The sequence below is a fragment of the Gavia stellata genome, chromosome 33 (genome assembly GCF_030936135.1).
Source record: "Gavia stellata isolate bGavSte3 chromosome 33, bGavSte3.hap2, whole genome shotgun sequence".
NCBI classification, from domain to species: Eukaryota; Metazoa; Chordata; class Aves; order Gaviiformes; family Gaviidae; genus Gavia; species Gavia stellata.
The window spans coordinates 702,562-728,361 of record NC_082626.1 but is presented as its reverse complement, the minus strand read 5'-3'; the positions used below and the strand labels follow the sequence as shown (position 1 = coordinate 728,361).

At 62.3% G+C, this 25,800-nt stretch overlaps 4 protein-coding genes across 5 annotated transcripts; 1 reads left to right on the top strand and 3 right to left on the bottom strand.

The window, feature by feature from the left end:
- Window positions 1-2,166: 2,166 nt before the first annotated feature.
- On the bottom strand, window positions 2,167-4,295 carry LYSMD1 (LysM domain containing 1). Its single transcript, XM_059832062.1, has 3 exons — window positions 4,197-4,295; window positions 2,817-3,091; window positions 2,167-2,701 (listed from the first exon to the last, which is right to left on the bottom strand). Exons 1-3 carry the CDS (start codon window positions 4,293-4,295, stop codon window positions 2,557-2,559), a joined length of 519 nt encoding a protein of 172 aa, XP_059688045.1. The 3' UTR covers window positions 2,167-2,556.
- A 577-nt stretch (window positions 4,296-4,872) lies between these two features.
- SCNM1 (sodium channel modifier 1) lies at window positions 4,873-6,851 on the top strand. The gene is made up of 8 exons (XM_059832383.1): window positions 4,873-4,923; window positions 5,482-5,552; window positions 5,630-5,718; window positions 5,793-5,890; window positions 5,968-6,062; window positions 6,194-6,339; window positions 6,452-6,584; window positions 6,664-6,851. Exons 1-8 carry the CDS (start codon window positions 4,873-4,875, stop codon window positions 6,761-6,763), a joined length of 783 nt encoding a protein of 260 aa, XP_059688366.1. The 3' UTR covers window positions 6,764-6,851.
- Window positions 6,852-7,933: 1,082 nt separating this feature from the next.
- TMOD4 (tropomodulin 4) lies at window positions 7,934-11,479 on the bottom strand. Its single transcript, XM_059832259.1, has 9 exons — window positions 11,357-11,479; window positions 11,114-11,270; window positions 10,407-10,529; window positions 9,530-9,619; window positions 9,171-9,301; window positions 8,672-8,779; window positions 8,285-8,428; window positions 8,052-8,196; window positions 7,934-7,967 (listed from the first exon to the last, which is right to left on the bottom strand). Exons 1-9 carry the CDS (start codon window positions 11,477-11,479, stop codon window positions 7,945-7,947), a joined length of 1,044 nt encoding a protein of 347 aa, XP_059688242.1. The 3' UTR covers window positions 7,934-7,944.
- A 1,450-nt stretch (window positions 11,480-12,929) lies between these two features.
- Window positions 12,930-15,212, bottom strand: VPS72 (vacuolar protein sorting 72 homolog). Of its 2 annotated transcripts, none has more exons than XM_059832350.1 (6): window positions 15,096-15,212; window positions 14,466-14,618; window positions 14,201-14,312; window positions 13,918-14,097; window positions 13,660-13,801; window positions 12,930-13,443 (listed from the first exon to the last, which is right to left on the bottom strand). In XM_059832350.1, the coding sequence occupies exons 1-6, from the start codon at window positions 15,210-15,212 to the stop codon at window positions 12,990-12,992; spliced, it is 1,158 nt and encodes a 385-aa protein (XP_059688333.1). In that variant the 3' UTR covers window positions 12,930-12,989. The 2 variants fall into 2 exon arrangements, with proteins under 2 accessions (XP_059688333.1, XP_059688334.1); XM_059832351.1 differs by having other exon boundaries at window positions 12,930-13,383.
- Window positions 15,213-25,800: the final 10,588 nt, after the last annotated feature.

The following is a 25,800-nucleotide window of genomic DNA, read 5'->3' as shown; positions in this document are numbered from 1 at the left end:
CGCCCGGAGGGGCTGCGGGGCTGGGGGTGACCCCCCCCGGGCTGCGAGGGGCTCATCTCAGCGGGGGGAAACTGAGGCATGGGGGGCGCGTGGGGACAGCGGGGACATGCACCCCGAGCGCAGGGACTGTGCTGCCAGTGCCTCCTCCCAGTGCTCCCAGTGCTCCCTCCCAGTCTCCTGTGTACCCCCATCCCAGTGTCCCCAGTGCTTTCCTCCCAGTGGTCCCAGTGCCCCCTCCCAGTCTCCTGTGTACCCACATCCCAGTGTCCCCAGTGCATCATCCCAGTGCTCCCAGTGCCCCCTCCCAGTCTCCTGTGTACCCCCATCCCAGTGTCCCCAGTGCTTTCCTCCCAGTGGTCCCAGTGCCCCCTCCCAGTCTCCTGTGTACCCACATCCCAGTGTCCCCAGTGCTTTCCTCCCAGTGGTCCCAGTGCCCTCATTTCAGTGTCCCCAGTGCCTCATCCCAGTGTCCCCTGTCTCCCCCAGTGCCCTCCTCCCAGTAGTCCCAGTGCTCCCATTCCAGCGTCCCTGTACCCCCATCCCAGTGCCCCCCTCCCAGTGGTCCCAGTGCCCCCATTTCAGTATCCCCAATGCCCCCAGTACCCCCGTCCCAGTGCTCCCAGTGCTCCCAGCGCCCCGGGAACTGCTGCCAGCAGCGCCGGGACACCCCGCGCAGCACAAGCGCGTGCAGGGGGGTACGGCTGTGCGCACCCCCGGACACCCCCCCGCACCCACACCCCCCCCCGCGCCCCCAGCCCCGCACAGCGCCCGGCTCGGCAGCACCCCCCCGCACCCCCGCAGCACCCCAAAATACCCCACAGCACCCCCCCGCCACCCCGCAACACCCTCCCGGCACCCCAAGTACCCCCCCAACACCCCAACACCCCCCCAACCCCCCCCCTCCCCGACCCCTCCGCGCTCGGTACCGGCTCCGCTCCCCGAACGGTCCCGGACGGTCCCGGACGGTCCCGAACGGCCCCGAGCGGACCCGAACGGCCCCGAGCGGCTCCGCCCCGGAACGGGCCGGGGCCGGGACCGGCCGGAGCGGGGCCGGGGGCGGGACCGGGGACCCCCGTGGGACACCCCCACCCGGGACACTCCCTCCCCGCCGGGGCCACCCTATAGATAGGCGTTAATCCCCGTTAATGAGATGATCCTCATTAGCAGCCGAGGGCGGGGGGGGGGCGGGGCGCGGCTTGCACACGCGTGTGCACACACGCGTGGGAGCGGGCACAGCGCTGCGCCCGCGGGGTGGACGCGCGTGGGTGCCTGCACGCGCCTGTGCACAGCCCCGCCCCGTACCTCCGCCGGGGTGTCGGTGCCCACGCGTGTGCACGCGCCCACGTGCAAATGTCCACGCACGCAGCCGTGCACACGGGTGGACGCACACGCGATGCACGGCCACGCAGACGGGCGGAGACCCTCGCACACGCGTGTGCGGCGGGGCTGGCTGTCACCTCTGTGTACCCCCCACGAGTGGGACGGGGACCTGTCACCTCTCCTGCGCCAGCGTGTGGCCGTTTGCACGCGCGTGTGCACCTGGCCCACGGGGAACTGGGAGTTACTGGGAGTTACTGGGAGCACTGGGGTCCCCCCCAGGTGCCACTCAGGCTCCGGTCCCCAAGTGGGGAACCACCGTGGAGGGACAAGGGGACCCTGGGGACATCCCGGGGGACTGGATGGCCCTGGGGAGACCCCGAGGCTCTGGGGGGGTCCCGGGGGGGTCCCAAGGTTGCAGACACAGGGTGACACCTGGTGGCACCACGCGGCGTGGCACCTAGGTACTCTGGGGGGGGACACTGTTTCCCCCATTGAGTGCCCGTACCCCCGGGGGCACGACTGTGTCCCCAGAGTGCCGATCGTGTGTCCCTGAGGGGTGACAGCATCCCCGGGGGGGGACCACATCTCTAGCAGGGTGACACTGTCCTCGGGGGGGGTATCCATGTCCCCGAGGGGACGACCGTGTCCCCAAGGGGAATGACTGCGTCCCCGGGGGGTTAACCGTGTCCCCAGGGCTGTGACCATGTCCCTGGAGGGGGCAGTCATGTCCCCAGGGGGGTGACCATGTCCCCAGGGGGGTGACTGTGTCCCCGGGGGGGGTGTCAAACAGGCAGAGCCGGGTGACAGTGCTCCATTTTATTTACAGGCTCTCGGGGTGGGGGTGACTGTCCCTGTCCCGGTGGGGGTCCAGGCACTGGCACGGGGGGGCTGGGGGGTCCCACCCCCCCAAACCCGCCCCGAGAGCAAAGACGTACAAATAAATACAACCAGAGAAAAAACATCAGCTGGTAAATCTTGTCCCAGTACCTCCCAGTAGCTCCCAGTAGCCCTGCAAGAGGGCTGGCTCTGCACCCAGGCACTGGGTGTCCCTGCAGCAGGACAGGCCCCTCGAAGGAGACAGGGAGGGGACACTGTGTCCCCCCCCAAAATCCCTGTGTTCCCTCCAGTATCCCCCCAGCCGGGGCTGGGTGCTGGGGGTGTCCCGGGGTCCCTGTCACTGCGGGGTGTGAGTTACGGCGTTGGAGTCACAGCGGCACGTCCCCGGTGTCCCCCGTGTCACAGCGTGAAGATCTCGTCCTCGGCGTCGCGGAGGGCGGCCGCCCGCGGGGTCCTGGTGAGGGGCCGGGGGCCGAGGCGGGGGCCTCGGGGGGCCGGCGGGCCCCTGGCATCGGGGCTCCGGGTGCCTTCAGCCTCAGCCGTGCTGCAAGGGACACAGCGGGGTGGCACTGAGGGGTGGCCCTGCCACCAGCCCACCCACCCTGCAGCCAAAAGCCCCCGTTTTGCCCCAAAAGGGGAGGCGGGATGGGTGCGCTCACCCTGTGCTGCCACCGGCGCGGAGCCGTTGCGCTGCCGCTGCCGCCTTGGAGCGCCCGATCTCGGCGTCGAGCTGCCGCAGGAAATCGGTGGCCGAGAGATCGTGGCGGGACGGGGCGGGGGTGGCCGGGGTGTCCCCCGAGGGGACGGGCACGTCCTTGTCCTCGTCCTCAGGGCAGGGTCCCGCCGGCTGCGCTGGCGCAGGGATGAGGAGAGTGGGCTTGAGGAAGATGGTGTCCGAGGTGTAGAGGCGGTTGGCGCGCTTGATCTGCTCCATCTGCCAGGGACGGGATGGGGACCGGGATGGGGACAGGACGGGATGGGGACGAGGACAGAGATAAGGACGGGATGGGGACAGGGATGGGAATGGGACGGGATGGGGACCGGGATGGGGACAAGAACGGGGACAGGATGAGGATGGGGACGAGGACAGAGGTAAGGATGGGATGAGGACCGGGACGGGGACAGGACGGGATGGGGACCGGGATGGGGACAAGAACGGGGACAGGATGAGGATGGGGATGAGGACAGAGGTAAGGACGGGATGGGGACCAGGATGGGGACAGGATGGGATGGGGACCGGGATGGGGACAAGAACGAGGACAGGATGAGGATGGGGATGAGGACAGCAATAAGGACGGGATGAGGACCGGGACGGGGACAGGACGGGATGGGGACCGGGATGGGGACAAGAACGGGGACAGGATGAGGATGGGGACAAGGACAGAGATAAGGACGGGATGGGGACCGGGATGGGGACAGGACGGGATGGGGACCGGGATGGGGACAAGAACGGGGACAGGATGAGGATGGGGATGAGGACAGCAATAAGGACGGGATGAGGACGGGGACAGGACAGGATGGGGACCGGGATGGGGACAAGAACGGGGACAGGATGAGGATGGGGACGAGGACAGAGGTAAGGACGGGATGAGGACCGGGACGGGGACAGGACGGGATGGGGACAAGAATGGGGACAAGAACGGGGACAGGATGAGGATGGGGATGAGGACAGAGGTAAGGACGGGATGGGGACCGGGATGGGGACAGGATGGGATGGGGACAAGAATGGGGACAGGATGAGGATGGGGACGAGGACAGAGGTAAGGACGGGATGGGGACCGGGATGGGGACAGGACGTGGGGAGGACAGCGATGGGATGGGGACAGCCATTGGGACAGGGTGGGCGAGGGAAGGGGACAGGGGCCGAAGGGACGGGGGGGCCCCACGGGACCGCGGGGCTGCCGGGGGACCCCGGGGTCGTCCTGCCCGCCCTGCCCCGGCCCCCCGGCCGCCCTGCCCCACACCGCCCACGGCCACGCCAGCCCCCCGCATGCCCCCCCCGCCTTGACCCCGGCCCCCCGGCCCCCGTGGCCGCTCACCGTCACCCCGTAGCGCAGCGCCAGCCCCGGCAGCGTGTCCCCGGGCTCCAGGCGGTGCTCCCGGGCGGAGGCCCCCGCTCCCCCGCTCCCCGCCGCCATGGCGGGACGGCCCCGCTCAGCCCCGGCCCCCGCCAGCGCGGGGGGGGCTGATGCGAACAGCCCCGGCCCGGGCGGGGGACGGGCCCAGGGCCCCGGCGCTCCGGCCGCCGCTCACGGGGGCGGGCTCGGCCCCGCCACCGCCCCCGGGCGCCCCCGGGCCCCGGTGAGGCCGGAGACGCCAGGCCTGGCCCGGCCGCCCGCGCGGAGGCCTCTGGGACTTGTAGTCCGGGACAGGGCGGGGGGGGGGGGGGTGTCCCTGCCGCCACCTCGGGCAGCCCCGCCGCCATCCCCCTCCCAGCCGGGGGACCTCCCCATCGCTCCGGCCCCTGCCCCTCCCCGCGGCTCCTGCGGGTTTCTGCCCCCCACTCCGCCGCAGGGAATGGCGCCGCGGAACTACAACTCCCGTCATGCCACGGGGCCGCGCCCCCCGGCAGCAGGGCGGACCCGCCCGCCCCGCCCCTGGCGCTCTCTAATTGGTTGCCACTTCCGCGCGCGGCCCGCCGGGAAAAGCCACCCGGAAGCTGGGCGACAGTGGGGGCGGTTCCCATAGTAACCGCGGGCCGGCGCCGGGACCGCCATGTCCTTCAAGCGGGAGGGGGACGACCCCAGTCAGCTGGGGGTGCTGCAGGTGGGTCCCGGCCCCCCACGACCCCCCCAAACCACCCCCCGGGCCCCCAGACCCTCCCCGGGCCCCCCAGACTCCGGCCCCGGCCTCCCCACATACCCTCCGGGTTCGCCCCCTTGCCCCGGCCTGCCCCCCCCGGTTCCCCTCAGCCCTTCCCCGCTCCTCCCTGCCTGTAAACACCCCTCCTGCCCGCCGTCCTCCCTGCCTGCAAACGCTCCTCTGCCCCCCAATTCCCCCTCACCCCTGCCCTGTCTTGACCCCCTTCAGGGTTCCCCTCCCAGCGCCCCAAATACCCGCCTTGGCCCAGGCCACTCCTCAAAATTACCCCCCTCCCCAGCCTCAACACGCCCCCGTCCCCCAAACCACCCCCTCTCTCCCCAGCCTTGACACCCCGGTTCCCCCACCCGCCCCCCCTTGCTCCCTCAGAGCGGGGTCCCCAGGGTGCTGAGGTCTCCTGGCCTAAGGGGGTCAGGGCTGGGGGCGAACTGGGGGCAGGCCCCCCCCGCCGGCAGCAGGTGCGGGGGGGACGAGCGCTCACCCGGCCCCCTCGGTCTCTCCCAGAAAAGACGTGTTGCAGACCTGTTGGCCAACTACATCCCTGAGGATGAGGCGCTGCTGCTGAGGAGCGGGAGGTGAGCGAGACCGCCGAGGGCAGCCCCCCTCTGGCCGCTTATGGGGTCCTGACGCAGCTTTCCCCCCCTTGGCATAGGTACGCCTGCACAGTGTGCGCCCACCGCCCCGTCTTCGACACGCTGGACGTGCTGACGGTCCACAGGGCCGGCAAGAAGCACACGGGCAGTAAGTAGGGGACCGGCGGGGGGGTGGGCTGCACTGAGCGAGTGCGTCCTGCTGTCCCCTTCGCTCTCTTTCAGGCCTGCAGCGCTTCTACGGCAGGAAGCACTCAATCCAGGATGCAGCCCAGAAGCAGCGACACGAGGAGGAGGTGCAGGCAGAGGAGGCAGGCGCGCAGGTTGGTGCAGACGCCCCTTCCTCACCCTGCCGGACCCCCCCGGCCAGGCTCCCCTGAGCTCTGTCCCCTCTCCCCAGGGCTCCCCGGCCCCTCTTCTGGCACGGACAAGGAGGATTGCTCGAAGCGCTCTGCTGAAAGCTGCTCCCTACAGCAGCTGCTGCCGGAGGACAGGGTGAGGCCTTTGGTTTCACTGCTGGAGGACGGGGGAAAGCTCTGGGCTTCCCAGGAGGGACCGGCAGTGCCATGGCCTCGCTGCCATCGGGCGTTTGTGGGACGAGGCCCTGACTCCTTCTCCTGTCACAGGGCAGAGGGAAGCAGCTCGCAGGCTGGCATGACCTGGAGGGGGCCAAGCACCACCCTGACGCCTCCAGAGCCGTTGCGGAAGGACGGAGAAGCCGTGGACGCCAGCCCTGCAGCTCTGCTGCCGGGGCACTGCAGTGGACGAGCGGGTAAGAGCTAGCTGGCGGCTCCGGGGCTGCGCTGGCAGGGCAGGGCACCTGGGCTCTCAGCCAGGCCTCTGCTGTTTCTGCGAGTCCTGCCAGCCCCTCTCTGCCCTCCCAGATGCACCGAAGGCAGCTCCAGCCCGGACGCAGCGAGGCAGCAAAGGAAAAGCCTCATCGTCGGCCCTGAGCCGGCCCGAAGCCCTCAGCCCTGAGAGACGCCAGGCCCTGGAGCGATACCTGCAGCTGCGGAGGTGAGTCTTGGCCCTGTTGGTGCAGGGAACCCCATAACGAGCCGCCTCTCACTCCCTCCGCCTCTCTGTCTGTCCCCAGTGCCGGCTGGATCCAGGACTGCTCTGGCAAGTGGGTGAAGGATGAAAACGCCGAATTCGACTCTGATGAGGACGAGCCGCCTGCACTGCTGCCAGCCTGAGACCCCCGTCTGCCCCACCGGTCCCCACGGGGATGGTCCCCGCAGGCTGTCCCCAAGCCCCGCCATTAATAGAGGCAGATGGAGAGGACGGAGGTGTCTGAGCTGTTGGGGCAGGTCCCAGGGAGGGGTGATATTGGGGGTCCCAGCGTTTTGCCCTCCCCACCAGATGCTCAACCTGGTGCCTTTTCGGGGTGTCCCCACCCCAGCCAGAGCCCTGTGAGCGCTGCCAACCTTGACGTGGGTTTCGGCCCCTCCCCGCCCCCTCCCCTCCTGTCCCTGGCCCAAGTCACGCTCGTTTTTTCGCAAGCTGGCAGCTGCCTGCAGGTCGTGGCCTTTCGGGGTGGCAGTGCCGGGTTCCCCCCCCTCCTCCCCGGCCCCAGCAGCTGTCCCAGTGCTTCGGAAAGCACCCAGCTACGCCGCCCTCCCCCTGCCTCAGTTTCCCCCCCCTTATCCTACCAGCCTTTGGCTGCCTGCAGGTGCTCCCACATCAGTGTGCACCCATGGGACTGTTGTTTACGGGGCTGCACCCTGAGCCATCATCCTGCCCCCGGGACAGCACCCACCACCCACACAAGGGTCTCTCTGGGCCCCAGGGCCAGATCCTGTCCCTGGAGGGAGGGGGGGTCCGTGGCAGTGCTGCCCAGGGTGATGTTACCCCTGGGCACCGGGATTTACCCGCTCGCTCGGCTCGTGCCTGTAAATAGGTGGTGGGACCTATAAATAGGCCCTGCGTCCCCCCCAGACGCCTCATCAGGTCCCGGGTGCTGGCCCCCACGAGCCCTGGGAGCCCAGCTCTGTGCCACAGGGGCACCCGGCTGCCCGCCGGGGGGGTTGCCCTGCTCCCCCCACCCCTCTTGGTGCCGTAACCCAATCCCCCAGGTATAAATACCCCGGCCCTGCTGCTCCCCGAGGGGATCCAGGCGTCCGGCTGGGCCCCCATGGATTAACAGCCGAAGGCTAACGGGGGCCTTGAGCCCTGCGAAGGGGGGGTGCCCCCGCTGCCTCTCTGGCGCCATTACCCTCCCTTAGCCCATCCCTACAATCCCCATTCCGGCCCCCGAGTGCAAATCCTGCCCCGGGATGCATCCGAGCGGATCCTGAAGCTGCGTCTCTCCGTCCTCTTTATTTACAGCGGTCCCGGGGAGCAGGAGCCGGAGCTCTTTCGTGCCGCAGGGGGTGTGTTAGGTTTTCTTCTGCTTGCGACCTGGGGGCAGGGGAAAGAGGGGGTTCAGGGCCGGGACCCCCCACCCCGATTCCTGCCCCAGGAGGGGACGCGGGGGACACCCACGGAGCTCGTTGTTGTTGGTGATGGCGATGGCGGCGCGGGCGCGGGGGCCTTGCTGCGTGAAGTGGTAGCCGAAGCGCACGACGGAGGGGCACTGCTCCAGCATGGTGGCCATCTCCATCTCCACCGTGTCGCCCAGCCGCTGGCACTGCAGGGCCAGGGTAAAACCAGGCACACTGGGAAGTTGGGGACATCCCTGTCCCCTCCCTGGGCCACCCGTGGGTGCCCGTCCCTACCTGGTTGTCCACCTTGAGCTCGCTCAGCGTGGTGTTGTGGTACATGGCCTTGATGATGCTCATCATGCCGGCACTGGTGATGAAGTTGGACTCGATGTTGAGGCTCTGCAGGGTCTTGTTCTCCATCAGCATCTCGGCCACGGCCTGCGTGTCACCTCAGGGTGTCACCTCAGGGTGTCACCCGGGGCTGGCACCCCCCCTCTGGCACGTCCTGGGCCATCGATGCCCCAGGTGATGGTGGAAAAACCACCGTCACCCAGGTGATGGTGGAAAAACCACCGTCACCTGGCCTTGCTGGTGCCCAGGATGGAGCTGGGAGCAGGGGACCACGTCCCCTCCCTGTCTGGGGACGTGTGGGGACATGGGGGACACAGGGCTGGGACTCACGCTGGCCACGGGGTCGTTGCTGCGGGTGGCGACCAGGCTGAGCTTCTTGACGTGGGTGTTGGTTTTCATGGCCTCGCAGATGGCCTTCAGCGTGGAGATGGGAATGTCCTGCGGCAGGGGGACGTGGGTGTCACCAAGGGAATGGGGACATCCCCGAGGATGCAGGATGTCACCGGAGGTATGTAAGTGGCACCGAGGGGATGTGGGATATCACCAAGGGGACACAGATGCCCCCGAATGAGGACCCGCACCCTGGGGTGCCCTGGAGCTGCTCCAGGATGGGGACAAACACCCCAGGGATGCCCTGGGGACGCTCTGGGACAGGGACCAACCCCACCGTGATGCCCCCCAGCATGGGGACCAGCACCTTGGGGTGTCCTGGAGATGCCCTGCGATAGGGATCAGCCCCATGGGGACACCCCAGGATGGGGATTGGCACCCCAGGACCGGGCTTAGCACCCTGGGGCCACCCTGGGGACACAGCTACCAGGTCTCTCACCTTGATGTTGTTGAGGTTGACGTCCTCCAGAGCCCCATCGTTGGCCTGGATCTGCTGCAGCGTCTCCTCCACGTTGGTGGGATTCGGGGGCTCATCCGGCACCGGCTTGTACGTGTCGGGCTTCACCACGCCTGGGGCACACGCGTGTGCACGGGGACACACGTGACCACGCATGGGGGCATGGACGCTCGGGGACACACGTGTTTGCACGCGTGCATGGGGTCACCATGGGGAATCACGGAGGGGTTCCGGTCCCCAAATCCCCCCTGAAGAGTCCCATGGACCCTGTGTCCCCATGTCCCCTGTGCCGGGGGGGCTCGTCCCCATGTCCCCTGTCCCCGTGTCCCCAGGGCACTCACTGTTGATGCCCTCCGTGTTGGAGATGGTCCCGCTGCAGATCGCGTCGTAGTACTGCTTGTTGCTCATCAGCGTGTACATGCCCAGGATGGCTGCGGGGCCGGGGGGGTCAGAGAGTACCCCAGGACCCCCCCGGTCCCCTCAAGTCCCCTCGCGGGTGGCCGCAACCCTCCCAGCCCTGTGCGGGGGGGTCCGGGGAAGCCGTGGGGAGCGGGTGGGCCGGGGGCCAGCAGTGAAAGCCGAGCGCGGGGGCACGGCGCTGCTTTTAGCCGGGCCCTGGCGGGGACCCAGGCGAGGCGGGGGGGCCCCAGCACACGCCTGGCGGGGGGGAGCACGGGTGCGACACGGGGCTGGGGCAGGCGTGCAACATGCTGGCCCCCGTGCAACGTGCTCCCTGCCCTGTGCAATGCTGCAGTGCCACATGCTGCCCCATGTGAAGCTCCTGTGGGACATGCTACCCCCGTGCAAGGGTGTGGTGCAACGGAGCAGCCTCGTGCAAGGCTGTGGTGTGAAGTGGCTGCCCCACGCAAGGTTGTCATGCGACGCAGCAGCCCTGCACGAGGCTGTGGTGCAACAAGGCAGCCCTGTGTGAGGCTGCGGTGCCATGCAGCAGCCCCGTGCAAGGTTGTTGGTGCAACGCGGCTGCCCCGCGCAAGGCTGCAGTGCGGTGTGGTTGCCCCGTGCGAGGCTGCGGTGCAGCATGGCTGCCCCATGCAAGGCTGCGGTGTGACATAGCTGCCCCATGCGAGGCTGTGGTGCGATGTGGTTGCCCTGTGTGAGGCTGCGGTGCGACGTGACTGCCCTGCACAAGGCTGCGGTGCAGCGTGGTTGCCCCGTGCGAGGTTGCGGTGTGAGGCGGCAGCCCCGCGTGAGACCCACCGGCGATGTCGCACATCTCGGCCTCGGTGGCGTTGGCCAGCGCCTCCTCCAGCTCAGGCTCCAGCGTGATCTGCTCCTCCCGCGGGATCTCCCGTGTTGGGTTCTTGGGCACGAAGGGCTTCCCTAGGCGCGGAGATGCGGGTCACGTCCTGCCCGGCCTCGTGCCTGCCAGGTGACGCTGGCCGCGCTGGCACGGGGATGGGGGTGGCAGAGGCGCGTAGGGATGTGGCCGCTGCTGGAGGGTGACCTGGCCCAGGGGTGGCCGTGCCTGGGGGTGACACTGCCAGGGGTGGGAGTCCGGGGGGTGACATTACCAGCGGGTGACAGTCTGGGGGGGGTTGTGTGACCGTACTGGGGGGGTGATGTTCCAGGGGGTAGCCATGCTGGGGGGGGGACACATTGCCAGGGGGTGGCATTGCCAGGGGGTGGTTGTGCTGGGGGTGGCATTGCTGCGTGGTGGCCTTGCCAGGGCTGGCATTGCCAGGGCTGGCATTGCTGGGGGGTGACATTGCAGGGGGTGGCCATATGGGGGGTGACATTGCCAGGGGGTGGCCGTGCCTGGGGTTGGCGGGGACCCAGCTCGCCCGGGACACCCGAGCCGCTGGCGAGGACCGTTCTGCCGAGCTAAATATACCCGGCACTGCAGGGCCCTGCACCCCCTGCTCCCCGCCATGGTCCCCGCCGTGTCCCCCCCTGGGTCCCCACACCTTTCTTCTCGCCGGTGAAGGGCACCAGGTCGTCGCGCTCGCCGGCCTCCAGCGCCTGCTTCTCCAGGTGCTGCAGCAGGGCCTCCCGGTCCAGCGGCCCCGTTGGGCTCTTCTGCGTCTGGTCCCGCTGCCGCAGCCCCGCTGGCAGCAGCACATTCTGGGGACCCACCGTGTCACCCCTGGGGGACCCCGGCAGCCAGATGGCACCCATCCTGCTCACCGCCCCCCTGCACCGGGACCCACCTCAGGGTCCATCTCCAGCAGCTCCATGTCCAGCTGCGCCAGCTCCTCGGCTGACAGCTCCTGCAGGATCTTGTCCTCGTCGATGTCCCGGTACTTCTCCAGCTCCTGTCGGTAGGACGTCATGGTGGGGGGCCGGGGGGTGGCCTGCGGGGGGGACAGGGGGGCTGAGCAGCTGGCGTGAGGCTCCCCGGGGTTGGGGGAGGCCCCGTGTCGTGAGGGGAACCCCCCCCACCATGGTGACCCCCACATGCCACGGCCTGCAGGGCGCCTTCATGCCACAGGGTGGTATTGGGTTCCCACTGGGCTGGGGGGTGCCATGGGGCACCCCGGGGTGGGGGGGTCTGGGGTAGTGTGGTTGGGGAGCTCGTGGGGAAACTGAGTTTTGGCTCTGAGGTGCTCCCCAGGGCTAGAACTTGCCCTGGGGGGCAGGTCCCGGTCCAGCAGCCCCAGACCCCCCCGGACCTCCCCCTCCAGTGCCCCTTTGCCCCCCAACACGGGTCCCCACCTCCCTGGGGGGGGCAGCTGGGGTAAACGCTGGGGACACGAGTCCCCCAACACCGGGGTCGGGTCCCCCTGAGGAACCGGGTTGAGATTTGCCCCCCCGACACCTGGGTCCCCAGGGCTGCAGGGACACACGCACCCAGTGCCCCCGGGGGGGACCAGACACCCATGGGTGAGAGCTGGGGGGCGGCAGGATGGGGGATCCCTTGGAGCGGGGATCCACGTCAGACCCAGGGATCCTGGGAGGTGATGCACCCCCCACCACACTGGGGACCCCCACCCTTGGGACCCCCACCCCAGGGACCCCCACCCCGGGGCCCTACCTGGCAGCTGGCCGGGGCAGCGGAGCCTGCCTGGGTGCGAGCCCCGGTGCTGAGCCAAGGGCTCCGGCCGCGCAGGGCATGAGATCAGCGTTTTATTCTGCGAGCCGGCGGCGGGGAGGGGCAAGATCACATATCCCCGGGCGTTATCGAGCCCTGCCAGCCCCACGCCGGCTCCACCCCAGCGCCCCTGACACGGCGGGGGCACCCCCGGGGCAACGGGGGAGCCCTTCGTGAGCCGGTGGCTCCCCGTTACCCCTTGGGGTGCCCTGGCCAGGGCGGAGAGGGGAGGTTGAGGCTGGCGCAGTGTCACCGCAGGGAGAGGCTGAACCCTGTGCACCGCAGCCCTTCGGAGACCCCCAAACCCCGATGTCACCCCTGCAGGGACATTTTATGCCCTTTTACCCCAAGACCATCTGGGTGACTCTGCTCCCAAGTGCCTCTACGGCCCCCAAAATCGCATTTGGGGGTTGCGTGGGGCTGCCATCATCAGGGCTCCCGTGGCAGCGCTGCACTGGGAGCAGCAGCACTCAGAACGAACTGCTTGTTTATTGCAGGGTCTCCCAGAAAACAAGGGGTCGTACGCACCCTGTGTTTGCCGTAGGGTCTCCTGGCACTGTGGGCGCTGCGTGTTGAATGGAAATAAGAGTCCGCACCCTTGTTGTACGCAGGCTACTTGGATTTATTTCCTTTTTTATATAAAAAAAACTAGGAAGGAGATAAATACAGCAACAAACCGTTGCCCACGGGAGTTGGAGTGAGGAGAGGCCTCCACCTGCAGCGGCCACGAGCCCCCAGCAGACCCCCGGCGTTCAGGTTGTGGGGACGCTCTGCTTGATGATGATCTTCTGGCGGGTGGGACGGACGTTGGGGTCGGGGCCGGGGGGAGCGGCAGTCCCCAGGGCGGCGGAGGCGGCGGCGCTAGGCAGCCCGTGCGCCGTGATGTATTTCTTGTAGGCCTCCCGGATGATTTTGAAGGCACGGATGTTGGAGTAGGGGATGTCGGTGATGGGGTCACGGTAAACGGCTGGTTTGTGGGTGACGGGGCAGATCTCCCGCACCGGCAGCCGTGGTGGTTTTGCTTTGGGGAAGAAGCGCTCGAATGTTTCGTCATCGCTGAAGGAGATGAAGGTGCGGGAGCACTTCCCAGCAGAAGCCGGCGCCGGGGCTGGAGCTGTTTCGGCCTGCTGCGGGTCTTGGTCCAACCTGGAAAAGCCGCAATCAGCACCCAGGAGACCCCCAGGGCAGGGGGAAACCCCAAGGGAGCTCCCAGGACAGGCAGAGCAGCCAAATCTGCTCGAGCCACCCCCCAGGACTGGAGTGTGAGGCTTGGGAGGCTCCAAGGTGCTGCCCCAAACCTGCTTCTCCCTCACCACGATGGAACAGAGTCTGGGGAGGGATCAGGAGTGGGAGCCGGGGTCCAGCTGGGTGCAGTGGAGGGGAAAAACCCACCAGGGTCCTGTCGAGGTGACCCCAACCTACCCCTCCACGTCCACGTTCTCCTCCTTGCCTGGCTCTGGGACAAGGGGCATGGTGACAGACCAGTACCGGATAACGGGCCCCACGCACTTCCGCTTCTTCTGGACCTGCTTCTTCTTATCGGCTTCCAGGCGCTCGTAGTTCTCTGGGAAAGCAGCGACAAAAAGAGGGGGAGACTCAGTGCCTCACCGACACCCTCATCCCCTCTCTCTGAGACATTTCGGGGGATCCCTGCACCCCTTGGCACAGTGCCCGGCTCACCCAAGGAGCGGAGGTTGATCTCCTCCGTGATCTTGGCCTCCTCCAGCAGCTCCTCCTGCGTCAGAGGCCGGTCGTAGTTGGGGCCACCCTTCTTACGCTTGGACTGGACCTGCCGCTCCTGGATGCGCAGGAAGGTTTGGCGCGTGTGCTCTGTCGTTGACTGCCGCATGTGCTTCCGGCCTGCGGCGGGAGGACGGGGCTCACCGGCGGGCAGTGGCCGGCTCGGCTCACCGGGATCTCTCCCTGAGGGGGCCCATTTCCAGCCCGTCCCATGCGCACTCACTGTCTCCCACATCATCCTGGAGCTCCAAGGGGATGGATTTCACCTCTCGGGGCTTCTGGGAGCTGCCGCTGGGGACGTCCGTCTTCTTGGGGCGAAGGCTCTTGAGGGGCTCCTACGGGATGGGGCAGAGGATGTGAGGAGGAAGAAAAACAGCTTCGGCCTCGTTTAAACCTCGGCTTTTCCTAACGAGGAGCCCGTTCCCTGCCCGCGGTGCTGGGAAGGGGACCCCGAGCCCCCAGCCCGGTCCCCGGCTGCTTGCCCGCACCCGGTAGGCCTTGGTGACGACGCGGCGGCGGCGTTTGGGCTCGCTCTCGTCCTGGTCGCTGGCAGGTTCCTCGCCCTCGTCGATGTCGAAGTCCGAGTCCACCTCGTCGTCGCTGTCCGACTGGTCGCCCCTGTACTCGTCATCGCCCGACTCCTGCGGGGACAGAGGGGCAGCGTCACCCCCCCGGGGCTCCCCAGGCTGCAGCCCCGAGCCCCGGTGCTCTCCCGCCCCACGGCCACGGGGGCCTCATCGCCTTGGGGAGCTCGCTCGGGGCGGGGGGGGCGGCTTCTTTAGTGGCTGGACACCCCCTGTCCCCGCTGCTCCTCCCCCCGCCCCTACTGCTGCCCCGCAGCTGCCCCCCCGGGGACACCCCACCGGCCCCCCCCGGGGCTCCCCGTTCCCCGCCCCCCCCGGGGAACCCACCTCCCCAGGGCTCCCCATCCACCCCCCGGGACGCCCAGACATCCCCCCCCGGGACTCCCTACCTCCCCGGGACACCAAACCCCCGCCCCCGAGCCCCTCACAGCACCGGGACACCTTCAGTCCCCTTCGCCCCGGGGCCGCCAAAAGCCCCCGGTCCCCCGCGCCCCCAGCTCCAGGGCTCCCCCGGGGCCCCCGGCGTCCCCGCACCTCGGTGAAGCCGCCGTAGGTGGTCTGGTAGAACTCATCCTCCTCCTCGGCCTCCAGCAGCCCCGAGAGCCGGTTACCGGCCGTGCGCCGCGGGGCGCGGCCCTCCGCCAGGCTCATCGCGCCGCCGCCGCGATCGGCGCTCCGCTGCGCGTCCTGGCCGGCCCGCCGCTGCGCCGCCAGGCAGAGGGGAGCGAGCGCCGAGCGGCCGACGGCGGCGGGCGCGCCCCCTGCGGGCCGGAGGTGGCACTGCAGGTTCCTACGGGCGAGGGGGCTCCGCCATGGGGTACCGCGGGGGGGCAAACCGGGGGTGCGTCACCGCGGGGCTCTCGGCCACGCGTGACGCCGCAGAGGAGCGGGGTCGGCCACGCACCAGCGCGGCGTCACGGGAACGGGACGTGACGGGAGGGCCCCTCCAATGCCTGTGGGCCCGCACCTGGGCCCTGCCCCCCCTCGGTACGGCCACGTCGCGCCCCTGAGGAGGGAATATGGAAAATGACGTCAACGCGTGACGTCACAGCAAGCCCTGCCGTGACGTCCGGTGTGCCACGTCCCCCCCGGCTTTGTTTTGGTCGCGCTTGGCCCGTCACGTGACCCACGGCGACCTGCGCGGCCGTGGCGCTCACCGCCCTCCGCGCATGCGCCCTAAGCGTTTCTCGTCTCATCCCCCCGAATGGTCGCGTCCGCGGGGGCGAGTCCAAGTGTGTGTCTGGGGGGGGGGGAGGGGGTAGCCGCCTGGACTGCGCGTGCGCTCTGCGGGACGGCGCCGCGTATACACCTACCCCCACACCCCGCCCCCGCGGCCGGCGGGGCGGGGCCTAGCGAAGAGGGGCGGAGCCAAGCGGGGAGGGGCGCGGGCGCCGCGCGCGAGCCGGCGGCCGCCGCAGGAGGAGGGAGCGCTCCAAGATGGCGTCGGCGGGGCCCGAGTCGGGGGGCAGCAGCGGGAGCAGCGGCGGCCTGGCGGGTACGGGGCTGGGCCCGGAGCCGGCGGAAGTCCGGAGGGTGCCGGGGGGGCGCTCTGCGGAGGGCGGGGTGTGTGGGGCTGGGGGCTTTGTGGGGGCTCTGGGGTCCAGGGGGGCACTGTGGGGCTGAGAGGAGGGTTCAGTGGGGGGACGTGTAGTGCTGAGGGGGCTCTGGGGGACGTGAGACTGAGGGGAGGCCCTGTGGGGCTGAGGGGGGCTCTGAAGGCTTGAGAGGCGTGGGGTGCGTGGGGCTGAGGAGGGCTCTTTGGGGGTGTAAGGGGTATGGGGGGAGAAGGGCTGTGGGGCGCGTGGGGCTGGTAGGAGCTGGGGGGGTGAGAGGCCTGTGGGGTGCCTGGGGCTGGGTGTGTACAGGAAGGGATTCAGGGCCTGGCCCGGGCCCTGCGTGGGTCGAGGAGATGGGCAAACCCGTGGGCCGAGGCAGGGCTCTCGGGGCGGGCCGGGGGTGAGCGTGGGAGGTCGGTCGGTGCTCTGGGGCAGCGTGTGGGGTGAAGCCGGGGGTGGGGGAGGCCTCTGGGGGGACGACGAGGCTGAGCTCTCCAGAGGGTGTGTGGGAGTGAGCACTGGAGGGTTATGGGCCGAGACCCGGGTGGGATGGGCTTTGCAGGGCCCATGGGGCTCCGTGGGGTGGGCTGGGGTTGAGCATTCGCTGGGGGAGGCGGGTGTAGGGCTGACCTTTTCCTGGGGAGGAGGCTGTTGGTCTGTGGTGAGGACCCCCCGGGGCACGAATGGGGGTCTGGGGAGCTTGAAACCCCCCTCCAAAAGGGTAGCTGGAGAGGGCAGAGGGTCTTGGAGGCGGGCGGGCTGGGTTACCTTAGAAGGGGCACTGGGGGGAGCAGAGGGGTTGGTGCCAGGGGAAACTTGACTCTCTGTTCCCTTGTATTTCTAGAGCCTGAGCCATGAGTCAGGTTGCCTGCCTTGGGGGTGGCTGTGGGTCCTGGGTCCATGGACTCGGCTGCTGGGGTGCAGAGGGGCAGGGGGGGGCAAAATATCTTCCTTTAGTCAGGACCATGCCGGGGGAGGGGGAGGATAGCATCTCCCCGGCGGCGGCACCGTCTTCTCTGCTGCATCTGGTGTTGGGCAAGGCGAAGGTAGCTTGTCAAAGCCGTTTGGCACCTGTGGGAGGCAAGATATTGTGGGAACATAGACATCTTCTGGTTAGATTTGTTTTGATGGCTAGAACCGGAGTCGGTAAGAGTCAAGGGAAAGGTCTTGGAGTCCTCTGATGGTTGAGCGTTTCTCTTGCTCTGCTGATTTGAAATGCGAGCTAAACCAGAAGTACGCAAGGTTGGAGATGGGCACCATCCTTATCCCCGCAGCAGGATGATAACAAGGGATGGAAACACTGTCTGGGATAAAACAGGACACTTTATCGGTTCTTAAACCTTCAACTCTGCCTCCTCCTAGTGTTTCACAGGTCTGGCAGTGTTCTTGGGGGAGTCGAGAGCCATATTCCCCTTTCCTACAGGCCCCAAAGCAGTTTCTTCACACCAGTTTGTGGCTAGAAACCAAAATTACTTTCTCAAAGCCTTGAAATTTGCATTTGGCAAGATGCAGCCATCCTTCCTGAGCTTCTCCGGTAGAGAGTGGCCAGGTTTTTTATTTACTGTAATGCAATATGCTGAAGCTTCCCGGTCAGCACGATGGTACTTGTCACCCAAGTCACAGCAAGGAAAGAAGAAACCCACGGGAAGACTTGCGGTTGAACCCCGACTTCGTTTGGTGCTTTCGGCATGTTGGTGTTTTGTACCTTAAGCCCCACTGCCTGCAACCCTTATTCTCTTCTGGAAGTCTTTAGGGCCAGATCACTGAACACCATAAAAGAAATAACTTCAATCGTTGCAGCAGAGTTGGTGAAGTATCATCTAGTGTGGATGTCTGTATGTGCTCGATTTCCTGGATTCTTAGCTGTGTCCTTTGGGCAGTTTTGAAGACAGACATCCAGCGTACCCGCTTTATCTTTGCTTGCTGTGTGAGCAGGCATGGGGGAAGTCGTACCTGTCGGTCCGATAAAGCCGGTTTTGTGAGGAGTAAGAGAGCACTTGGGTCTTCATTGGCTGCGGCAGTGTGGTGCCTCAGCACAGGGCTGAGCGGCTGGGGGCGAGACCCCTGGGTCTTTTCCTTTTGCTTTGGGATTTCCTTTGAGATCTTGATCTTCTCCTGTGCTCGCCCTTTTTCTGAGCTGAGAAGGAGGACCTGGCTTCGGAAAGCTTGAAGGGTTTCAAGAGCATTACTTAAGAGAAAATATGCAAGTACATGAGTAAATCTCTTCTCCCTTCCTGGTGGAATAATTGCTATTGTTTGCTTCCCCGGCTAGCGAGGTGTTGGCTAACATGCATTTCCCACAGGATTTGAATTCTGGTTGTGACAGAGCCTCCGCCGCGTGACGTGTGCGATACGTGACGTACGTTCATCTCGGCTGATCCCTGACGGCGCAGGCTTTAAACCTCAGATTTCAGCTCCACCTCTGGGAGACTCAGGGCCTCCCCGGGTGGTCGCCCTCTGCCCTGGGCAGTGGTTGGGCTCTGGGTAGGAACTGGTTCCTCTGCAGCTTCTGGAGAGGAGAGGTGGAGCTGCGGATGATGAGAGCTGTGAGCCGAGGAGAGCAATCCTGAAACGGGTGCTGGAAGGGCTCAGATGCCGGAGGAGCAGCTCCGCGGAAGGCAGGGGACAAAAGGAGGCAGGTTGTTATTTCGGAGGCGAGGTTTTGCTTTGCTCCATGGTAAACATTAAACCACCTCAAGCCCTGCCACGGCTTTTTGGGGCATTGTCGCCCTCAGTGGTCCACGGTGCAGTTTGCCCCCAGGGGGCCATTACTGGCATCTCCCAGCATAGATAAAGGGGATGTGGATGATTATGAAACCCTTCCTGGGCCAGGCAGGCAGCGGTTCCCCCTCTCCCTGCCTCAACGTGTATTTAACTCTCTGGGGAAGCACCCAAAGAGGTTTTCTCATTTTTGCTGCTTTCGCTTTGAAGCAGCATCTGCCAAAAAATGCTAATGTGGGATTTCAGTTGTTTGGTCCTTTGTGCCTTGGGTGCCGCGGCTGCTTTGTAATTACGGGTCTGAGGGAGTTGAGAGTTCATTGTCACCCTGGCTTCAGGCCCCTCCCTGGAGTCGACAGACAAAAGAATTGCTCTCAAAATGGCTCGGTCAGTTCTGGGGACAGGGAAATGATCCCGACACAGCTGAGAGCAGCGTCCCAAACCGCTGAGCCCTTAAAGTGGGTGGAAAACACCCAGAAAGACTCCCCCCTCCCCGCCCAAATTTCTGCAAGAGGGGCAAAGCTTTCTTGATCCCACCTCACCAAGACTGAGCACGCAGGAGGGAAGATGAGTTTATTAAATAGAAACATCTGAATGGCTCATCATCGTTAAGCTTAAAATAGGACCGTCAAATGACTCCAAGTCCCGTCTCTGTTATAAAAATCTCTCTTCTTCCCAACCATCAGCTGTGAAATCTCTGTGGGTGTCACAGGTTAGTAGCATCAGCCGGGTCCTGTCGCCCAAACTCTTGCCATCACTTTTGGTGTGGTGGGAGTTGTGCTTGTGTGTGATGCCCACCCCGGCGCAGGGAAAAGCTCCTTTTCTTTAAGACGGAGACAAAAGATTACTGTTGAAAGAACAAAGGTAGGAGCCAGATTGTCTAAACAAATGACAGATTTGTCCGTCGGAGGGAAGCTCGTCTGGCAAAGCGGTAGCTAGAAAGCGAGTGAGAATCATGTGGTTTTGGGGGGGCACCAATGACCTGGAGTACCATTTCCTGAATTATAACTGAATTTCCCTTTGGAAAGTAAAAGCCGCTCCTCCCTCCCTCCAGCTCCGCCGTGTATTGTTGAAAGGGGCCGCTCAGTGTTTTATTTCTCCTCCCTGCCACCCCCGTTAGCCCTGCGGGGTTGAAAAGCCTTTTTTTTTTTTTTTTTGAGACGGAGGTGAATTAATGCCGCCTGCGCTGCTTCCCTCTGCTCACCCAGAGCTTCCTTCTCCAGGATCGGGGCTTCGTTTTCCCCCAAACAAGGTATCATACTCGCTCTTGCCCTTTCTTGAGTACTATGTAATAGCAGTGATTAAATGTATTATCTCGCCACATCCCCACAGACTCTGCCTTGTTTAAAAAGCAGAGCGCTCCCAGGGCAGGAAGATACCTTACATCTGACCTAAATCTTACTCTTCTGGGAAAGGATTGTTTACCTTCCCCCAAATTAAGAAGGTGGCGCAGCAGGCAGGATGCGAATTCTGGTTTCCCTGTCGCCAGCTCCCTCTGGGGTCGGTTTTGAGCAGGTTCTGTAATTGCTCAGCTGGAATAGGGGCTGTTGACGTGCTGCCTTCCCTGGGCTTGGTGATGTTTGCAGAGCGGGCTGGAAAAGGAATGCTTGGAGCATTTATCGTTAGGATTTGTAACCCCAAAGGAGCTCCCAATAGCCACAAAGCTAGACTTTAAATTCATTGACACCCTGGAAAACCTGGTGCCTTTGTATTTCTTGAATATGTGTCGCTGTCTGGGAGCGGGGATAGGCTTAAATTTTAAATGACTGTTTTGGTGGAAAGCAGGAGTAATGCAGAGCTGTAAAATCGGTGGTCTTCAGCCAACGGTAGGATTAATTTTCAAATGACAGAACCTTGTGCAAAGCCGATGTGCCAGAAGATGCTGCTGTAGGGAAGGAGGGTCTCCCCAGCTTTTCTACAGGTTACGGGGCAGGAGTTGCCATCAAATATTCCAGAAAGTGGTCTTGTCCAAAATGCCTTCAGCAGAAATTAGTCTGCCCCTCTCTTCTGCTGGGAAACTTGAGATAACCTCATTCCTTCTCCCCCTGAGATAGTTTTGCTATGAACCACACGGAAAAGCAATAACAGGAGTGCTCGCTGGCCAGCGTCTCGCCCGGCTGCATTAGCCCTTGGTCGTACGTGCCTCCTCTCCAGCCCCTTCCCTGAAGCTGAAGGTAGTTCTGCTGAACTTGCTCACCGATTTATTTTCTTCTAATAGTGATTTTTTTTGCAGTTCCATGGTGCTCTTTGACTCCCAAGCAGTTAGATAACGAGGACCAAAGAGTTTGTGTGTCCGCTCTACCTCAGAGTTGGTATTTCTGGGGGAGCGGGAGGGCATGGCTCTGGCCAGAGGGCTGGTCTCGGGAGAGGGATGGTGGGGGAAGAAATACGGCTGGGAGTCAGGAGCAGATGCTGGAAACTTCTTGCTCACTGTCCTTTTTGTCTTCAGAGTTTCCACCCTTTAGTCCTGCCATCTGCCTACTGGTCTGTGGGCTGTCTCCGTCCTCTGCTGCTGAAGACCTCATGTATCTGAGTCTCATTTATTTGACTCGGAGGGTTTTTTATTTATTTCAAATATTTTGCAGCAGAGAGAGTAACTCGTTGTCAGTCAAGACGTATTCGTGTTTCCGTGCACATTTAGACAGGGTTTTGTTTGTCAGTGCTCTTGTGACCACTGATCTTTGGTCAAGGTCTGCTGTGCTGACAAGACACGAAGGAAAACGGGTTTCTTCCCAGCCCTGGTGAGTTATGTTGGTTTTGGATTGGAGCTCCCAAATAACTAGTTGCCATGAAGCACGTTTCTTCCTGGAATCGCTGGGATAAGCCCCAAACGGTGGATCCAGGCTTTCAGCGAGGTCAGTGCTCGTCTGCTGACGTGAGCACTGACCCATGCTTGTCGACCTCCAGGTGACGGAGGTGGAAGCCCAAACCCCAAGCTCTTTGGTACATTCTCTCCTCCTCACCTTTGGCGAGCATCTCTTCTGCTCACCTCTGCAGAAGGCAGAGGAGTTGCTTGGTTTTGGGGTTTTTTTATTAATTTCTAGATGTCATGCCTGGCCTCAGCTCTCTTCTGGGTACTTAGAAAATGCTGGTAACCTTGTGCGTGGAAATTTGTTCTTAATTCTGCCCCTGGCCTCTTGGATTAAAAAATTGCTTTATTTCTCCGTGGCTGGGTGCCCTGACCTCCTCACAAAGCACTTGGCAGTTTGCTGGTGAAGAGAGATTGAGGAAGGGTTTACTGTTTCTGCAAAGCAGGGAGAAGTGTCTAGATAACGTTACAGAGATTTCGTCTCCTCTATCTTTCCCTGGGCCTCTTCCCAACGCCTCACCCGCTTGCCAGCGTGGACACGTCAGCCGTATCCAGTGACTTTCAGGAGTGTCCCGTCCTGCGCCTCCATCAACAGGCTCGTAAAACAAGTGTAGGGGAGAGGGAGGAAGATGTGCTAATCCGGGGCAGTAAAATCAGTCATGCGTACATCAGCTGCCGATTGCCAACGGTGGTGGGAAAGAGAACCCCGAACAGGAATCTATAACGTGCACGAGCCCTTTGTCTAGAAACTGAATTCATGAGCTCTCTCATGGCAGCTTTGATGCCTTTGGTTTAATGTCCTTAACATAATTTATCGGAACAAATCTATTGATGCAGAGAATTTCAAAATTATTACTCACTGCTTGGCTTTCTGGCCAAGATCAAGTGTTCGTAAGTGTTTTATCTTCCTCTGGAGGGCCGTGTTCTGTGCTGGCAGGGGCGGGCTGCGTGATCTCATGGGCTTTCTTCCACCTCCAGCTGCTGTGATTAAGAGCGTTGGCTTTGACTTCTAGTTCAGGCCAGACTTCTACAGTTTTCCATAAGAGCTTCCTGAGAGAAGCAAATGAAATATTTAGGCTCTTATCTTCCAGAGCCGTGGAAGAGGTTTTTATTGTGCGCGACAAAGGTGCCTTGCTCAAAGTGTTCTGCTTGCGAAGTTTGGACCTTTGTTTTCTTAACCAGTGGAAGTAGGATTTCTTTTCGTGTTTCTTTAACTTTCTTGGGGAAAGTACCTCTTGTTTCTTCAAGTGGCTGAAATATCAGTTCACCGTGACAACTGTATAACCTTTTTGTTTTTCCTCGTATAGATTTCAGCTTTTTGTGCTGCTCGGTGATGTCGTTTCGAAGAGGTAGATGTATTGCCTGTATGTGCTTAAAAAAAAGCATGGTTTCTTCCTCTCCAGTAACCAGCAGCAAAACGCCATATTACGTAACTGTCTTGGCTTTTGAGGATTGACAAAACTTGGTGGGTTTTTTCCCCTAAATAAGCTGCTACTGCTCTCAACAAAAGCTGCTCTTTTATTGAAGTGTGTTGTGTAAGCGCTCTCCTGACATCTAAACAGCTCTCCGCATCCCTGTGCGCACCAGCAGGATTGTTCCAGCGGGGCTTTTCTGCTTTGGTTTCTGCCTGGTTTGCGCTTTGAAGAAAAGAAATCTCGCTGCTATTCCCATTTGCAGCCATGGCCTTGGACTGGGGGGGACTGATCCCAACAGACTTTTTGGGGGGGGATTTGCAGGCAGAGGAAAATGTGTTGGAGGATTTCTGTGCGGACAGCGAGTTGGATGTGTCCACGGAGGCTCCAACATACTGCACGTCTTCCAGGTAGCGTTTGGTGGGTCTAAGGCTTGGTCTCACAACTGACTTCTGTGTGCGCAGAAGTGCTCTTGTCAACGGTGCCACCACCTGCAGGCAGAGTCTGGGTGAGGAAGGAGGATATTCCCGTTTTTGAGCATTAAGAGGACCTGTCTGGGGAAAACCCAGCTGCCTCTCTCGCCCTGGCCACTTGTTTGGCTGTGATAAAGCCGCAGTCAGAGCAGCGGGGAGGAAGGGCGGTGCATGCTGGTGTGATGTGTCCTGGCGCTCGGCTCGCCCTGCTCAGACGCTGGAGAGTTGAGCTTGATGATGTGTTTGGGTGTGCTAACGTTTTCACTTTTTATTTTCGTCTAAAACATGAGGCACAGTTAAAATCTGTCTGAGCAGCTCTATTTAAAAATAGAGCAAAGCGGGTGTTTGTCCTGGCTATACCAAATTAGCATGCTCGTTTGCTAGATGAGTGAGGATCTGACCCGAATGCCTTGTTACGTGCTCCTTCCAGTGAAATATTTGCACAAACCATTTGACTGGGTGTCATCACCACAACTTTTTAGCTTTTTTTTCCTAGCATGTATTTCACAGTCGGTAAGAGTATACTATCTGTTGCTGGCTGAAAATAATCCCGGACAGCTAAGGCCGGTAGAAGGCAGATAGCTATTTGTTTAGGTAGATTCAGCTTCCAGTAAACAGCTCTGAGGAATGCTCTGAAATCGCCCATAGGGACTGCTCCCAGAATCACGAAAGAAAGAAAAAAAGGAAACTTTTTGGGACGTCGTGAATTCATTTTTGGACAGGACTTCCTAACCCTGATCTGTTTCCTTTGGCCAGAATTAACTGTTTAGGTCTCTCAAGCCATTGTTTCAGTTGTCAGTCTGGGTCCAAATGATGACTGATGAATTCTTTCATTTTAGAGGTCTTTAAACAGATCCAGAAATGGCAGGTTTTTTGAAATTATTTCGTTTTGTTACATTTATGCCATTGAATTTAACACCTTCACTTCTCCAAGCAGCGTGTGTGTGGGATGACACAAACCTGCCTTTACATAGCAATAAAAAGAGGTGGAAATAACTGAAATGTTTTCATATGGAAACCTCTGAGTTTTGTTCTCTGACCTCAGCTAGTAACAGTTTTGGTAATGGAGAGAGCTTGTTTTTGCAGGGGGATGCGCAATAGACCTGTACCTAGCTTCAGTCGGAGCCGAGCAGGCCTCGTCAGCTGCGTGTTCATCCTTGCGCTCAGACGTGAATAAGTGTGTTTTATCATGGTCAGACAGGAATTACCTATTTCCCAATCAGCAGCAAACTTGTTTGGAAACTAGCGGATGGGAGGGAAGGAGAGCTTCCTGCCACGGAAACTGGGTGTTCTGGGACCGGAGCGATGCTGCGACCGCACCGATGCTCTGACCGCACACTGCGGCTTTCCCTCGTTGACTCACCCTTTCTTGTAACCGGCCTGATTGGGAGGATCGTTGTTGTCACTTCCCACGTCACTACGTGAAAGGGCGAACCGAGACACCGCGGTCCGGGGGCAGTGGGGGAAGAGGAGAGGTGAAGCCGATGCTCTGGTCTGTGCTGGGATGCTGGATGTCTTCCTTAAAACCACGGTGTCACCTCTAAGATAAAGATACCCCATGGTATCACAGGGGACAAACCAGATGCGCTTTGGGATGCTAGCTCTTCCAACCAAGGCTCGTTGTATATTCTTGCTTTTAATGTTTGTTGCATGTGATTAAGGCAGCAGAGAGAAGATTTGCTGCTGGGCCCTCTGGTGAGAGAGCTTTAGTTAAATCCTAGTGGAATACAGTTTTGCATGGATGATTAAATATTAACACAGCGAATCTCCAAGGTGATGAGGCTGGTGGTGCTGCTTCAGGATTGCTTAAATCATAGGGCTTTTAGAGGTTTTGATTTACATAATTACAGATACTTGCTTAAAAAAAAGACTTAATTGCTATTGAACAGGTGTTATATTGTGATGCCTGGGATGTTTCCTCTGTTCCCGTGTCCTGATGGATCTTGGCAAGTTCAAAAGCCTTGTGGCAAGGTGATAGAGTTGAGCTTTATTGGTTTCATCGTAAGACACTAAGTCACAGAAGCTTCCTTCTAGCGGGAGATGCTCCCAAATCTGGGCCGGTGGCGAGGGGAAGAGGGAAGGGATGTAAGAGGGGAAGCGGGTGGCTGGCTCCAAAGAGCCCCGAGTGTGCGGGGAGAGGGGGAGAGCTGGCTGTGAGAAACTTCAAACACAAAAAATTAGAGCTTGTCGGGGCAAACTTTCTTGTCTTTAAAGGGAGATGAGAGGGGGTGGGAAGGCGGTTGGAGCCAGTTGTTCTGCACTCACTTTGTT

Excerpts from the sequence above, each read along its gene's own strand:
- LYSMD1 (XM_059832062.1), bottom strand. The coding sequence starts at position 4,295 with ATGGCGGCGGGGAGCGGGGGAGCGGGGGCCTCCGCCCGGGAGCACCGC. Across the intron at positions 3,092-4,196 it reads CGCTGCGCTACGGGGTGACG|ATGGAGCAGATCAAGCGCGC; the intron begins GTGAGCGGCCAC and ends CGTCCCTGGCAG. Across the intron at positions 2,702-2,816 it reads CGCGCCGGTGGCAGCACAGG|CACGGCTGAGGCTGAAGGCA; the intron begins GTGAGCGCACCC and ends TGTCCCTTGCAG.
- SCNM1 (XM_059832383.1), top strand. The coding sequence starts at position 4,873 with ATGTCCTTCAAGCGGGAGGGGGACGACCCCAGTCAGCTGGGGGTGCTG. Across the intron at positions 5,553-5,629 it reads CTGCTGCTGAGGAGCGGGAG|GTACGCCTGCACAGTGTGCG; the intron begins GTGAGCGAGACC and ends CCCTTGGCATAG. Across the intron at positions 5,719-5,792 it reads CGGCAAGAAGCACACGGGCA|GCCTGCAGCGCTTCTACGGC; the intron begins GTAAGTAGGGGA and ends GCTCTCTTTCAG.
- TMOD4 (XM_059832259.1), bottom strand. The coding sequence starts at position 11,479 with ATGACGTCCTACCGACAGGAGCTGGAGAAGTACCGGGACATCGACGAG. Across the intron at positions 9,620-10,406 it reads CGAGATGTGCGACATCGCCG|CCATCCTGGGCATGTACACG; the intron begins GTGGGTCTCACG and ends CCGGCCCCGCAG. Across the intron at positions 8,197-8,284 it reads AGCTCAAGGTGGACAACCAG|TGCCAGCGGCTGGGCGACAC; the intron begins GTAGGGACGGGC and ends CTGGCCCTGCAG.
- VPS72 (XM_059832350.1), bottom strand. The coding sequence starts at position 15,212 with ATGAGCCTGGCGGAGGGCCGCGCCCCGCGGCGCACGGCCGGTAACCGG. Across the intron at positions 14,313-14,465 it reads TCGTCACCAAGGCCTACCGG|GAGCCCCTCAAGAGCCTTCG; the intron begins GTGCGGGCAAGC and ends CCCATCCCGTAG. Across the intron at positions 14,098-14,200 it reads CCAGGATGATGTGGGAGACA|GCCGGAAGCACATGCGGCAG; the intron begins GTGAGTGCGCAT and ends CTCCCGCCGCAG.